The sequence below is a fragment of the Terrapene carolina genome, unplaced genomic scaffold (genome assembly GCF_002925995.2).
Source record: "Terrapene carolina triunguis isolate 2854851 unplaced genomic scaffold, T_m_triunguis-2.0 Scaffold93, whole genome shotgun sequence".
NCBI classification, from domain to species: domain Eukaryota; kingdom Metazoa; phylum Chordata; order Testudines; family Emydidae; genus Terrapene; species Terrapene triunguis.
The window spans coordinates 8,411,491-8,425,296 of NW_020664444.1; the positions used below are offsets into that span (position 1 = coordinate 8,411,491).

The window sequence follows — 13,806 nt, forward strand, 5'->3', positions numbered from 1 at the left end:
GGGCCAGCTCGCACGAGGCTCGGAGCCAGCCAACCCCGCCCTCCCTATCATGGCGCCCCGCCCACACCGGCAACGGCTGCCTCACTTCCGGTTTCTGAGCCCTTCCTCCCGTGAGTCTCAGCGCCACATCCTGCCCCGTCTTCCTCTCTTGCGCACCGACACCCCGCGCAGTTGCAAGATGGCGGACCGGCCCGGTGAGTGCGGCCCCGGGGGCTCCAAGGTGACCGGAGACTGCGGCGGCTGGTTCCCGCCCAGCACCCGGTCCAGGTCCTGCGGGCTGTGGGGCGCCTCTGGCCCTAGCCCGGCCTCCGCAGCGTGACCCCTTCCCCCCCCAAAGGGACGCCCCGGGGTCCTGCCCACCCCATGCCCCCAGGATTCCCTCCCTCCAGTGCCTGGCCCTCCCCTGCCCCCTATGCCCATCCCCACACCCCCAGGATCCCTGTCCCCCCCTTCACTGCCCATCCCCCCGGAGGGCCTTGCTCACCTCTCGGATACCCTCCCCTCCAATGTCCGTCTCTCCGTGCCTGTCCCCCGGGGGGGGCTGTCCGTGTCCGTGTCCCTGTGCTGCAGCTGTTCCCCGCCAAACGGGCAGTGACTGGGCTTTCTCTGTGTCTCAGTTCCTCTCAAAGACACCAGGCTGCTGGACGTGAAGCTGGGCCAGCTGCCCGGCTGGATTGCAACGCGGGATTTCACCCCCTCCGGGCTGACTGGGGCTGTGCGAAGAGGTGAGTCTGCCCCCTGAGCCGGCAGGGGTAGCCTTGGTAAAGGGTAATGCCAAGTGCTAGTGACGGCGAGGACAGATGTGGAGCTGCCCTGCCCTCTAGATCCTGTCCACATATCCTAACCTTGCACACGTTCTCAGATCCTGCTCAGAGCCAACTGCAGGATCTGGGCCTAAATGGCCATGTCTGGCTTCACTGGGGAGAACTAAGTGGGTAGTATCTGCCCCACCCATCCCCCACTCCTCTCAAACTTAGACCTTGTCTACCCATCACAGTGAAAAACAGCCTGTATCCACACTCGCTGCAGTGTGTAGATACACATGGCAATGAAGAGTTCTAGCAAGGGGGAGGCAGTGAGGAAAGGCTCTGGCAGCTCCTGGAGTTTCACTGTGGCAGCGGCACTGCTTGGACTTGTAGAGAGCCACATAGGGCATATACTCTAGAGTTCAGGCATGTAGGGTACTTGACCCTACTTGCCAAAGCTGTGCCTCATCGCCCATGTTGCTGGGTGTGCAGCTTCTGTACCCTGCCTGCCACTGCAAGCGTAGACCTATCCTCGGTGGGGAACGCTGCCCCTCATTAAGGAAGTGGAAGCATCTCCTCTACTGAGGCTGACCAGCACTATGCACATATTTAAATATACTGTCACCATCTTTCCTGGGAGGAAGAAACTTTGGAGCATAAGCCAACCTCTAACTATTGCAGGGGCTAGGCAGAAAGTTTTCCTTGGGGACGGGTTATCCCATAATTGCCTGGTGCTGCTTCTGAAGCAGCTGGTACTGGCCATTGATGCAGACAGAATACCAGACTAGATGGCCCACTGATGTAATTCAATATGGCAGTTCTTATGTTCCTAAAACAGGCACAGAAATGTTGCCTTTTATAGTATATTGTTCTGTTCTTATGAATGTGTTTGAATTCATTAAGGTTGCTTTGTCAGCCGGTTCAGAGGTTTAATATGCTTTCAGTTTACATATAGATAAATAGATCTTTTAGAAGTTTTAAGTCAATAAAATGGCCTGCTTATTCCTTAAAATTAGTGTGTGGGACCTGAATTTATGTGCTTAAAATAAGCAATCAGTACTTTTTTCATATCACAAGAGGCAAATAAAATGTGTAATTTTAGGTGGCGATGGTTTGGAAAGAAACAAGCTTTTGGTAGAGATTAACATAATACAAAGACTAATAAAATTCACTAACAATTTTGCAAAAACCCTAAGGACTAAGCAATTTCTAAATACTGTACTTCTGTTGTAACTTCACGGTTTATGTAGGTGCCATATGCATCTTCAGATATCTTTAAACACATGAAGCTTCCAATGAGCTCAAGTATTCTTGACTAGTCGTAGTTGGGTAGAAAGCATATAGTTCTTTTAAAAATTGGATAACTGGAGAAACAACTTTGCTCTCATGAAAGTCTCAGTAGTATCTGGCTTGAAACAAGATACTGAGTCACTCTTATTCCGTTCCATACATGAGTCTAAAGCGAATACTATCCTATTTTTCTTAACATGAGTTGTCTTCTGGTAGACTTGTTTCATTAGTACAGTGGTTCTCAACCTGTAGCCCAGTCAGTGCACAGCTATGGCCCATGTGACATCCCCAGAGCCATACAGGTAATATTGGATGCGGCCCACAATGATAAATAGGTTGAGAACCACTGCATTAGTATGTTTGGAGATCATAGATGCTATTTTCTAGATATTTTCTTGTTTTTTCTCATCTGAATTTCTGTTGAAAGGGGTACAGTAAGTAGCTGTACAAAATGACTTTTGAGTTGTAAGTATAACTGTATACAGGGTATAATTGACACTGAACCTAAGAAAATAACTCTCTCCCCTATTTAGGTTATGTCGGATACTTAAATAAGTACATCGATGTGAAGAAAGGGGGCATCGGTGGTATCGCAATGGTGCTTTTTGGTTATGTAGTTGTCAGCTACATTTGGAACTATGAGCATTTGAGTAAGTAAAACCTTACTTTGTATGGTTGGGCACACTAGTGTAGTCTGTAGAACTATGGGGGGGGGGGTGTATTTCAAAAACTGTTCCTGGAAGAGGAAGCAAAGTGAGAGAGAGTGCTTAACTTTCTTATTTATATATCAGAGAAATGCTGACAAGACACATACTAACAGACTGAGCATGGGACTAGGAGTAGGGAGCTAAATTCTAATCCTGCCTCTGCAGTTTTGTGACCTTCACTTAATAATTTTAACCTATGTAGAAAATGGGTATAATACTTACCTGTCAGAAGTTGTGAAAACGAATTAGCTGTTTGGTAATATTTAGGAATTAAATAATTTACAAAATAGTACTTGTGCTAGTGGTGAACAAAGATTATCTCGCTGCTTTTATTGTCCAACAGTAGTCAAGAACTGCCTACTGTGTAGTGCAATCTTAGACTGTACTTTAAATACCTAAGTGCTAAAAATGGTCTTTATGACTTCAGCAAACTGACTTGTTTTAATTTAAATGATGCAGAGCATGAGCGTTGGAGGAAGTATCATTGAAACATTAACTTACTGCAGCAATGCAAGTTGCAGCCCTGGACCTGGATTCAGCTGCTGGAACAACTTTCCCCGATGAAGGCATATAAGCCAGTCACACTGAATTCTGTACTGTTATAATTCCAGGCAGATTCTATGACCAATAAAATATGTACATTCAAGGTTGGTTGGCTTATGTAGCTAATATTCTTATTATTGTGAAACTTTCACTTTCTGGTGCTGAAAATTGTGTGCGTCTTCTCGCCTTTTTTCCCCCCTATATGGTAGGTACAATGAAGATGGTTAGAAAGCCTTTTGCCATTTAATAATAAATTGGTCTAATGTGCAGTGCAAATGACTAAGGATAAGACTGATTAATCTTTAACTATTTTACTGAGAAGTATTACCACTGTATAGGGTACCTCTACTTTAATGATCCCTTCACTTCAACCAAATTGGTGCAGATATTACTGGTCAGAACTTGTTTTAACAGGATTCTTACTGTTGCAAAGGAGAATTCAATTGTTTACGATGCCAACAGGCACTTCATAGTAGCCACAGATATCTAAAACTCATAATAATAGTTGCCTCATACAAAACAAAATTTCTCTGCTAGAGGCCACTTCCACCACTTTTAATCTGTACTGTTTTACTAAGTAAGATCTCAGATAGTGGTTGTCTTCAATAGTATGTTGCCAAGCAGCTCCTGCCTAAAAGGCTTCCATAGATTTTTGTGTAGAACTACCTTTGCCCAAGTGATGGTAAAGGCAGAATGAAAGCAAATGAGTAGCCTATATTTAAAATGGAATGTGACAGATTATTCTAAATGCCAGGGAAAAGCAACTATGCTAAAGCTATTGGGTTTTTTTTAAATAAAGTGGGGAGGGATGAAATGAAACTTCTACAGCAGCAAAGCCATGTTTGCCAGCTGACACTTCCAACCATGATGGTGAAAGTCTAAATAAGCAATGGAGAGTACATGGTTGTCACTTAAAGAAGCACAGCTTCGATATACTCGGGACCACCTACATTAACAAAACACATCCGTAAGTAATGATGCTACTGTTCAGAAGGATGCAGGGGCCAGTTCTTTATGGATGAATTACAAGAGGCTGTTTGTCTAAAGCTAACAGTGATAAGAGTGTTTGATAACAGCTGTTAAGAACCTGGTTAGAATAAAGGTCTTGCTGGAGGATGGCAGGGGGCACTTCTGTGTTCAGCAGTATTATAAAGATGAAATTATTGTCTGGCTTGAAAAAACTTCCACCAGCTGACCATTCTCTCAAGCAGATATGCTTTGGTTCACTAAGAGTAGACTGGGGTACTTGCTTAGATGGAAGCACAAACACAAGTTTGGAACCTGTTTATAGACTTCAGGGACAGAAGTCTTGATGTGTGTGTGTTCTGAAAAATGCAGAATGAGCAATGCTAGTCAGCCAACTTACACCTGTGGATTTAATTTTAACTTTTAAGCCTGAATATCCCACTGTGTACTTACTAAAAGGAGTATCAGTAAGTACAGCTTCTTCTACAATTTTTTTTAAAATCAACAGTCCTGTGTAATCATTTAAACCAACACAGGGTCCTATCGCTTCCCAGGCATACATTACCCTTTTCCTGAAAAATCACAACCTAAGTTTCACAGACAACTTTAAAACAGGAAGGAAAAAACGCAACCGCAAATAAGCAAATGTAGATAGATGCTCGAGACTAGAAAAGGCTCACATATTCCAGATGCAACAGTTGGGCTTTTTTTTTTTTTTTAATTCCCTTTGTCATTATTTCAAAGGGCCAAAGTCTTACAAAATTAAGGGGTTTTGGCTTGGAAAAACATGCTCCTATGAGGATACTCTAACACTCAGAGTCCAATTTAAAAGCAATCTCAAGAATATATAGTTCCATTTATTTGTTTCGAGAGCCTGTGAAGATACTTGTGCAATTGACTGCTTGTGGGAATGCCAACTAACTTCATCTGTTGGTATCCATATACTGTTTACACCTTCAAAGCTACTTCAGGTCTGAGTTCAGGGTTGCCATGGTGAGAACAGACCTGCGCCTCTTCTACAGCCAATGCTTTTGTGATTTCAGCTAAAACCATAAATGTACGTTCATTCCCCTACAAGTGGTTTTCACATACAAGGACCAACATCTCACCCCGCAGAACAGCAAGGGGGAAAATGCTTCCGGCCAAAGCATACAAACTTTTATTGCAGTTGGACAAATACTTTACATCTTGGTACAGCACATGTTATGTGAGCCATCAGAGCAGGTTAAGAAACCTCAGATTGAATAAGGGAACATGGGGCCTCCTTTCAAGAGCTGCATGACAAGCTCCCTCACTGAAGTGGGAGGCATTTCAAGCACTAGTTCTTCCAGTCTGTCTTCCTCCTTGAACAAGGTTTGCTGAAAGGTTGGAGGTTCCCAAAGGCTATCCTTTACAGAAACACACTGGAGCAAGATGTGTATTATGCTGAATGTTGCGTTGGTGAGGATTGGCACATCTATTTGCCTTTAGATCTACCTCCCAGCTAGGCTCAGTGAAAGAAGGCAGAGGCCAAGATCTATTTTAAAAGGTTAAAACATAAAAAATTGGACAGTTACAAAAATGTTTATCAGCAGCCAGCCTCTGGCCACAGTTCTTTCACTAATGGCGTTAAAAAAAAAAAACACCTGATCAATAGTTCAAGAAATAGTGCTAGGCGGAAACCTTTCCCCAGTGTAAAGAACCTCCTTGCACTCTCCTCCCTCGATGCTGTCTCACTGTCCGCTTAGAAAGGCCAGATGTCCTTTGGTGCATCTGTTGGCGTAATGTCCTTTTTCACCACACTAGGAAGGAAAAAAGTGAGAAGTTATTGTGGCTTTTCCCAACACTGCCTTTAACAAATCAACTGGCAAGTAGTCCTAGTTTGGAAGCAATGCCATTTGTACACAAGAGACAATATTCAGCAAGTTAATGCATTCTGTGCTATACCATAAATGAGATTCTTGCCACAGACCCTTTTGGGGCCACTTGACTGTTAGGACCAGAACTTGCCTGCCACTATAACCTGAAGACCCGGGTTCCATCTGAACACTGGGGTTCTTGGCACTACCAATGGGAAAGGGCTGCAATAGAGATACTCAAAGCCCTGAGGAGATTTAACTGCATTACTCCGCTGTAGAGAAGGGGGCTTTTTACCTGCTATATTTCAGCACCTGAAGTCTCAAGGACTCTGCTCTGACCAATGTGTATGATGAACATAAACGTTCAGATGAGTCTCTCCTTGTCAGCCACCCTGGACTACAAGGGTAAAACTCAATCTGAACAAAAGATGCTTCCTATTCCCTGAAACAGCCTTCTAAGCTGTGAAGCCATGACATATCGTAGTCTGACCCTCCTACTTTCTCCAGATGTGCAATTTATTTGAATTACGTCCTTAAATCCCAGCCTGATAGCACTCTTTTATTGATGACTATGCAGAGAAACTGCTTAGGCTTGGGTAGGGTAGTGACTTTTCAAAGCTTCAGCTGCAGAAAAATGGAAAGTCATGCATTGATAATAAAACCAAACAAATGCATGACAAGAGTCATGGGGTAACTAATTGAAATCAAAATATCTTTTATTTTCCAATAAAAAGCTGACTGAAATGTTAGAACCCGTTAAACATACGATCTCAGTGCCTGGTGGGGAAGCCCTGTGGTGAGAGAGAGAACGGGGAGGGAGGGAGGGAGAAGAGAACTGCTGCTGCCCCCATATCCTCTTTTGTGCTGCTTTCCTGCTTTACCTTTGACAAAGGCAACAGCGTTGCATAGATTAGTCATAAAAGAGCATTGGAAGCCTATGACTTCTCCCCTGCCCATTCCTCCCCCATGACATACAACTAGCCCCAATTAGAGTTTCCGCTACAAAGGAAGTTAATGGCAAGACTCACAAGGATAACTTTAGTGGGTAGGTTTAGGCCCTTTGCCTTCACTGAAACCCAAACCTTGTATTAAATTGGAGCCTTAGAGGTTCTCAGTGAAACTGATTTGGATGTTTGCTGTTATAATCATGTAGCCAGAATAAATGTCTAGTTATAGAAGATAATGATGGAATGAGTCCAAAAAACAGTCTTAGTTGTATGTTTGGATTATTAAGAGACTTCATTTTGAATAAAGAAATGTTTAGGTTCATTATTAATGCTAGTGCTCATCTTGGTCCGACTTACTGAAAAGAGTGGCTAAGAAGATCCTTTGCTACCTACAGTAGCATTTGGGGATGTTTCTGCAAAATGTTAATGGAAATTGAGGTTTCAGTTTAATTGAGGAGCTGCCTGCACCACTAACTGAGAAATTTGGGTTTGATGTCTTGTTCCTCGGTTTGGCAGGAACTACGTGTGCTGTGGCAGAACCATCTTCGGCCTTTCTGGGTTTGACTGTGTATAGTCACTTTCCCCTGTTGTTTGGGTGAGTTTTTCACACAGCAACAGGGGAGAAGCCTTTTTAAAAATAGGAAAATGCAAGGAGGAACATTCAGGGGCAGGGGTAGCATCTGAAACTACTTCTAAGACGGTTTTTGAAATTGGCTCAATTTCGCGTTGACAATGTCCTTTTAACTGCCACTAGTGGGGGTTTTCTGTGATTAGCAAGTGGATCAAGTGCATTGAACCATTTCATACAGGCTACCGAGGAGCCATCTGACAGTCATTGCCAACCCACAGACTAGGTAACTGGTAACCCACAGGCTCCATAGCTTAATACTAACTTCCTGATCCCAAGCTGCACCCACTATCCAAAATACATGTCTAATAACCAGTGCATACATTTCAATACTTTTCTTTACAATGTCAATGCTTCTTCACAGGCCCTGCTGCCCCAGCAACTCAGCCACCTGTTCCCTTTACTGCAATCTGCACCAAGTTGAAAAGCAATGTGACAGGTGACTAGCAGCACAAAGGATGCACTAGTCAGTTTAGGTGACTTTTACCTTGCATTTTTCAAATGCAAACACCCTCTGAGAGTTACCTTGTAACAGGTGACCTGCTCCAGCGGCCGAGGACCTCTGTTCCCCACGTTGTTGCTTTGAGACTGCATAACTCCGATGACTTGTGGGGTCCTCTGCTGGTTGGGAGAAGAGTTCTGACTCGTTAACTGGATCAAGGATGATGACCTTTGTAATGGCGGATTGTTATTTTGCTGGGAGGGAAGAGAACATCCCACACATTGAATGATAACCTTCTAAATAAATTCATAGGAAAATTTATCTGCCAGCCCAAACACCAGAGATGAAAGTTCAGAAACAATAGGGCATACAGGGCTTGACCTAGCAACCAAGACTTCCCTCACAAAACAGATCTACAGAGCTGGGCTAGGCTGCCAGATATGTCCATTAGAGCTCCATGACAGGTGTCAAGCAGATTTATTTTTTTAAATCTGGCAGATGGTTGCTTGGAATAAAGAAAACACAGATGTATATGATATACTATGTAACATGGTGGTGCTCTGTGACCAAGGGCTTACACTGCAATATACGAGTGATCTTAGGACTTGTGCTTGTCAGTGTAGCAGAGCTCAGGTGCACTGCTTAATGCTTACACAGTGCCCACCTTCCAGACAGTCCACGGAACAGAACTGTCACTACTGGCCATGCATTTGCCCTCTCAGCTGAAGGAAGGTGGCAGCAGCAGAATGGTGACTGTGGAAGAGGGAAATCAGGGGTTCAGTTAGAAGAAAAAAAACAACCCCAGAATGAAGGAGGCAGCAACTGTGATCAATGCCAGAAGTAAGAGGAGAGAGGAAAAGGATAATACTTCGCATTTTTATGGTGCATTTCCTCCAATGATCGCAAAGTTCTTTAAAAACTTTTGGTCAAGTTTCAATATGCCTCTGAAATAGGAAAGGATTTTCCCCATTTTACAGATGTTTTCCCAAGACACGAGTAGGATAAGAGTCCTGATGGCTTGTTCCTGTTCTAACCACGTGCCCTCTTTAAAAAGAGAGTCAAATTTGTTTATCTAAATGAGCTGTGCTTTGAATGTGTTGTCTCTGGGAGAGGCAGGGAAGTCGTGTACCTTTTGCTGTGGTTGTGTCGGCTGAGGCAGTGGTGGTTGCTCTGTGGTTCCCATAGGCAGTTCAAATCGAGGACTGGTTTATAAACACACAAAGAGAAAAGACACATATAGAGAATTGAAACTCAAACCAGAAATTGGCATATACAACCAGCACAGCACTGAACTAATTCCTTAAGAGACAAATAACGGTCCAGAGAGCAAAGCAAACCTTTAGTTATTTAAACTGTGCTTCACAACAAGTGGACCTTCTCTCCTGCGTTCTGCTGCTTAGCCTTTATAAACTAAAGTGGTTGGGGAGGTACTGAGACAGTAAAGAGTATTTCTGTATGCAGCTGTGAAGCATTCTGGGATATATACTCATCGAATCTGCAGTTGTCCTCACAACCTTTGTTTGATGTCCCAGAGTTGTGTGTGTAAATATCTAAACAGCCACTTGCCTCCTTAATCTGATATTTGGAAAATGCAATGCAATATAGTAAATGTCCATACCAATTTTGGCCACTGAATGAACTACTCATATGCAAGGATTAAAAAAATATATACTATGAAATAAAACAGTTGTGTAGCTGAAAGCGTAACTGTTGGAATAATGTGTCTAGAGTTAAGAGGATCAGATCAACTGTAATTAATTAAATTGCTTTGTACAAGTTGTATTGACCATGTAAGCACTGACTGACATTTTCAATGTCTTCTTGGGGAACATTGGTGTGATCTGCCCAATCTCTTTTGATCATCCTGACTACAAATTCTTTTCACTTTTAAGAGGTAAACTCAAATATGAACAAAACTTCAGATGTGTGGTACAGTACAGTTATTGCATCAGTGCTGCAAATGTTCTACACTGATGGGTGCAATATAGGTAAGATAGACCTGATGGGTAACTGATCAGAGAGGAAACTACAGATGACAGAAAAGACCCTAGAACATACTCACTGCATGAATTTACAAGCGGGCCCCTCCGGACAGAATCCCACCAGGTAATTCACACAAATGACTCTTCGAGTGTGTCTGTGTCTGCAGAGGGGACCTACAACATAAAACTTCATAGATCACATATATTACACACATACCCCAGCACCTACCAGTGGCACATATGGGAGGTGGATTACATTAGCCTCATTTTTATAGTTACAAAAGCAGCACCTATGCACCATACATACCGTGTTTACAGAAGCCTCTGTCATACCAGGGGCAGTCTTTGATCTTAGACTCCGGGTCAATGTGCAAGAATGGACATTCTTTGTTACTGCACTCTCCTGTACCAAAGCCAAACACACACTTTAGGAAACAGAGCATGCGTGAGGTAAAATCCCCTCCCAAAACAATACCTAGGTCATCTAGTCCCAGCAAAACTGTCATGAATATTTCTAAATCCAGGCACAAAATATATTTGCCTGCCCTTTACCAACAACAACAAATACTCACTGCAGGTGAGTAAGATTTTGCTAGATTGGGTTATTTAGATGCGCATTTAAAAATAAAGTACACTGGAAAGGGAAGCAATTACAGCAAAACTAAACATTTAATGCAGCAAAAGTGTGGCGAAACTACAAATTACATGCTAACCTTGATCCAAGGAAACCTACAGGACTATAATTTTCTAACAAGTTGCCTCAATATGTTAATTTAATTTAGCCCAGGTCTCCAGAGCTGAAAGACTGAGGCATTCAATTTTTGGATCCTTGAGCCTCCTGTCACTCATCATCTGCTGAAAAATTAATTCATGTAGAGACCACCTATTCATCCAAATCAACTCTGATCCAAATCAGCATAACAGGTACAAAACCCATTAAAGTCATGGGTCAAAGAGTTCAAGTTAGGGACAAGCTATGACAGACAAAACTTTAAATGTGCGAAGAGTTAAGGGGGTAAAATACAATGTGGAACTAAACAGATCTGATCAGAGCTCAGATCTGTTTACAATCTAATTACAATCTAACAAGCATCAGTAGCAGACATAGAAGGGTAGAGAGAGCAGATGAAGCAGAGATGACAGGTATATACCAGGGTCCTCTTTGCCAGTCATATTCCCACACTAGCAAGTGAAGTCAATGAGAAGCCACAACGCCCCTTACCAAATTTGGAGTAGAAATAACACTCGGGCATCTTGGTCATGTCATACTCATGAAGGAACTCACACTGGTCTCCCTTCTTGCACAGCCCTCGGAGCCAGTGTTTACAAACAACTGTCTTTTCTCCACTGATGTGTCGGAAAGGACACATGCCTCCTATGGGTGGAGAGGGGAGAAGTAAGAATGAACATTTGGAACTTTTAGTGCAAGAAGCTTCGTGCAGGCCTACAGGGCAATGGTGGTCCTTTGTTTGAATCCTGGAAGAGGAGGAGTTTCAGAAGTCTTTACATTTGCATATGAATTTACCATTTAGTGCTGATGAAAGGTCCTGAACTGACAGCCCTAGAAAAGGGAGGTCTTCTGTTTATCCACATAGATGGCTAGGAGTTCAACAGCCAGATCCTCTGCATGGCAGTCTATGGGCTGGTCTACACTGGCGGGGGGGGGTCGATCTAAGATACACAACTTTATCTACGAGAATAGCGTAGCTGAAGTTGACGTACCTTAGATCGACTTACCTCCCGTCCTCACGGCGCGGGATCGATGGCCGTGGCTCCCCCGTCGACTCTGCTTCCGCCTCTCGCCCTGGTGAAGTTCCGGAGTCGACGGGGAGCGCGTTTGGGGATCGATTTATCGCGTCTAGACGAGACACGATAAATCGATCCCCGATAGATCGATTGCTACCCGCCGATCCGGCGGGTAGCGAAGACGTACCCTAGTACTCAATGCCTACCACTACCATTGCCCAAACCCCTCAAAAGGGTTTGTATGTAATCAATTCAAGCCTCACCCTCCTGAATTTCTTAGTTCATGCATCATCCACCTTATAGGGATCCCACCAATGCATCTTCGCTTTGGAGAGCTCTAGTGTGTGAAACATAGTCCCTCTTGATCTCCATCTCACTGTCTCTCTCCCCAACCCCTGCAATATAACTAGGGTATTATAAATTAAGATAATATAATTAATGAACTGCCAACACCCCTATTTCTCCTATTTTTGTTTCTATCAGAATATAGTATTAGGGATGTCACTTGCCTTTTCCACAGGCAGCTCTTAAAAAAAATTCACAGACAGCAGCACCCGATTCTGTGGAGAAAAAAAACTCACGGTGAAGGTTTCTGAAACTCTGCAGCCATGTTAAAAGTGTTTCCTTCCATCTAGAGATGAGCTAGTTCTGGGCATCAAAAGCAGTTGAGCAGTATTAAAAATCCCCCTGGCAAACTACATGTTAATGGAATATATGAACTTTCTTGTGCTGGTCTCAGCCATTTGGCTCTTCAGAGTATCTTTTGTTACTTTTAAGTCAGTTTCACATTGGTGAAAGAACCTGTCCAGTCCTGGAGACTGAAATCTCATACAGTATTTATCCACCGAACAAGTACAGTGTGGTCAGCAGCACACTGCCCCTTGTTATGCACGATGACCCTGACTTAGAGCATCTGCGGTGTGCAAGCAGAGTCAAACACAGGGACACTAGGCTAGCCAGCACATATTGTTAACCGGTGCCTATCCTCCCACTACTGGCATCAATCATCAGAACACAAGGTTTTGAGGCTCAGCCACAGACCTGGTGTGACCAGGGACAAGTCACTTCACCTCTCTGTCCAATCGTTTTCCCCATCAATAGGGTGGGGATACTGATGCTGACCTACCTCACAGTAATCTGGTCCCTAGTGTCCCTTAATTAATGCGATAAAGTCTGTTTTCAAGCAATAATCATGCAGATCAGACACCAAAATACAAAACACATTCCATTAGGCCATGAATGAGAACCTGTGGGGCCATCTGCCCAATGCTGGGGTTGGGGGGGGGTGGGGGAGGTTAAAGGGATGAAGGAAGCATCTCCTCATGGCCTTGAGGGGAGCTTTCCCCTAGGAAGAAAGATATGGAGGAGTCTCTCACACAAGGGTGGGGTGAGAAAAGGAAGGAGGAGGTTTTCCCCATGGGGGGGGCGTTCCCCCCTCGGGACCATGAGGGGGGTGTTTCCCCCGGGACTATGAGGGGGTTTCCCCCCGGGGCCCGCGAGGGCAGGTGTCCCCAGGAGGGGGGGTGTTCCTCCCGGGACCATGCGGGGGTCTCCGCAGGGGAGGGGGGCTCCCCCCGGGGGCTGTGAGGGGGGAGGTCTCCACAGAAGAGGGGGGGGTCCCCCCCGGGGCGATGGGGGGGGTCTCCGCAGGAGAGGGGGGTGTCCCCCCGGGACCATGGGGGGGGTCTCCCCAGGAGAGGGGGGTGTCCCCCCGGGGGTGGCGATGGGGAGCGGACTTCCCGGCCCCTCACGCACTGTCCATGCCGGGGAAGGGCAGGGGCTGCGCCCCCAGCTGCTGCTCCACCGCGATCTCCAGGTCGAACTTGATGTGGTCCACGCTGGCGATGAGCTCCTGCATGATGGCAGCGGGGAGGGGGCCTGGGCCGGGGACTCGCGGAGTTGGGGGCCGGCGGGGCCACCGGCTCAGCCGCTCCGGACCGCCCGCCCGCGGGATGCTGGGATCTCAACCCT

General features: G+C 45.0%; 2 protein-coding genes across 2 annotated transcripts; one reads left to right on the forward strand and one right to left on the reverse strand.

Moving 5' to 3' along the window:
- The first annotated feature begins 92 nt into the window (after positions 1–92).
- On the forward strand, positions 93–3,394 carry ATP5MF (ATP synthase membrane subunit f). Its single transcript, XM_024205288.2, has 4 exons — positions 93–194; positions 618–725; positions 2,570–2,686; positions 3,203–3,394. Exons 1-4 carry the CDS (start codon positions 179–181, stop codon positions 3,229–3,231), a joined length of 270 nt encoding a protein of 89 aa, XP_024061056.1. The 5' UTR covers positions 93–178; the 3' UTR covers positions 3,232–3,394.
- Positions 3,395–5,388: 1,994 nt separating this feature from the next.
- On the reverse strand, positions 5,389–13,788 carry CPSF4 (cleavage and polyadenylation specific factor 4). The gene is made up of 8 exons (XM_024205285.2): positions 13,591–13,788; positions 12,345–12,395; positions 11,312–11,464; positions 10,397–10,492; positions 10,170–10,263; positions 9,237–9,309; positions 8,191–8,361; positions 5,389–6,033 (listed from the first exon to the last, which is right to left on the reverse strand). The coding sequence occupies exons 1-8, from the start codon at positions 13,691–13,693 to the stop codon at positions 5,965–5,967; spliced, it is 810 nt and encodes a 269-aa protein (XP_024061053.1). The 5' UTR covers positions 13,694–13,788; the 3' UTR covers positions 5,389–5,964.
- Between the last annotated feature and the right edge of the window lie 18 nt (positions 13,789–13,806).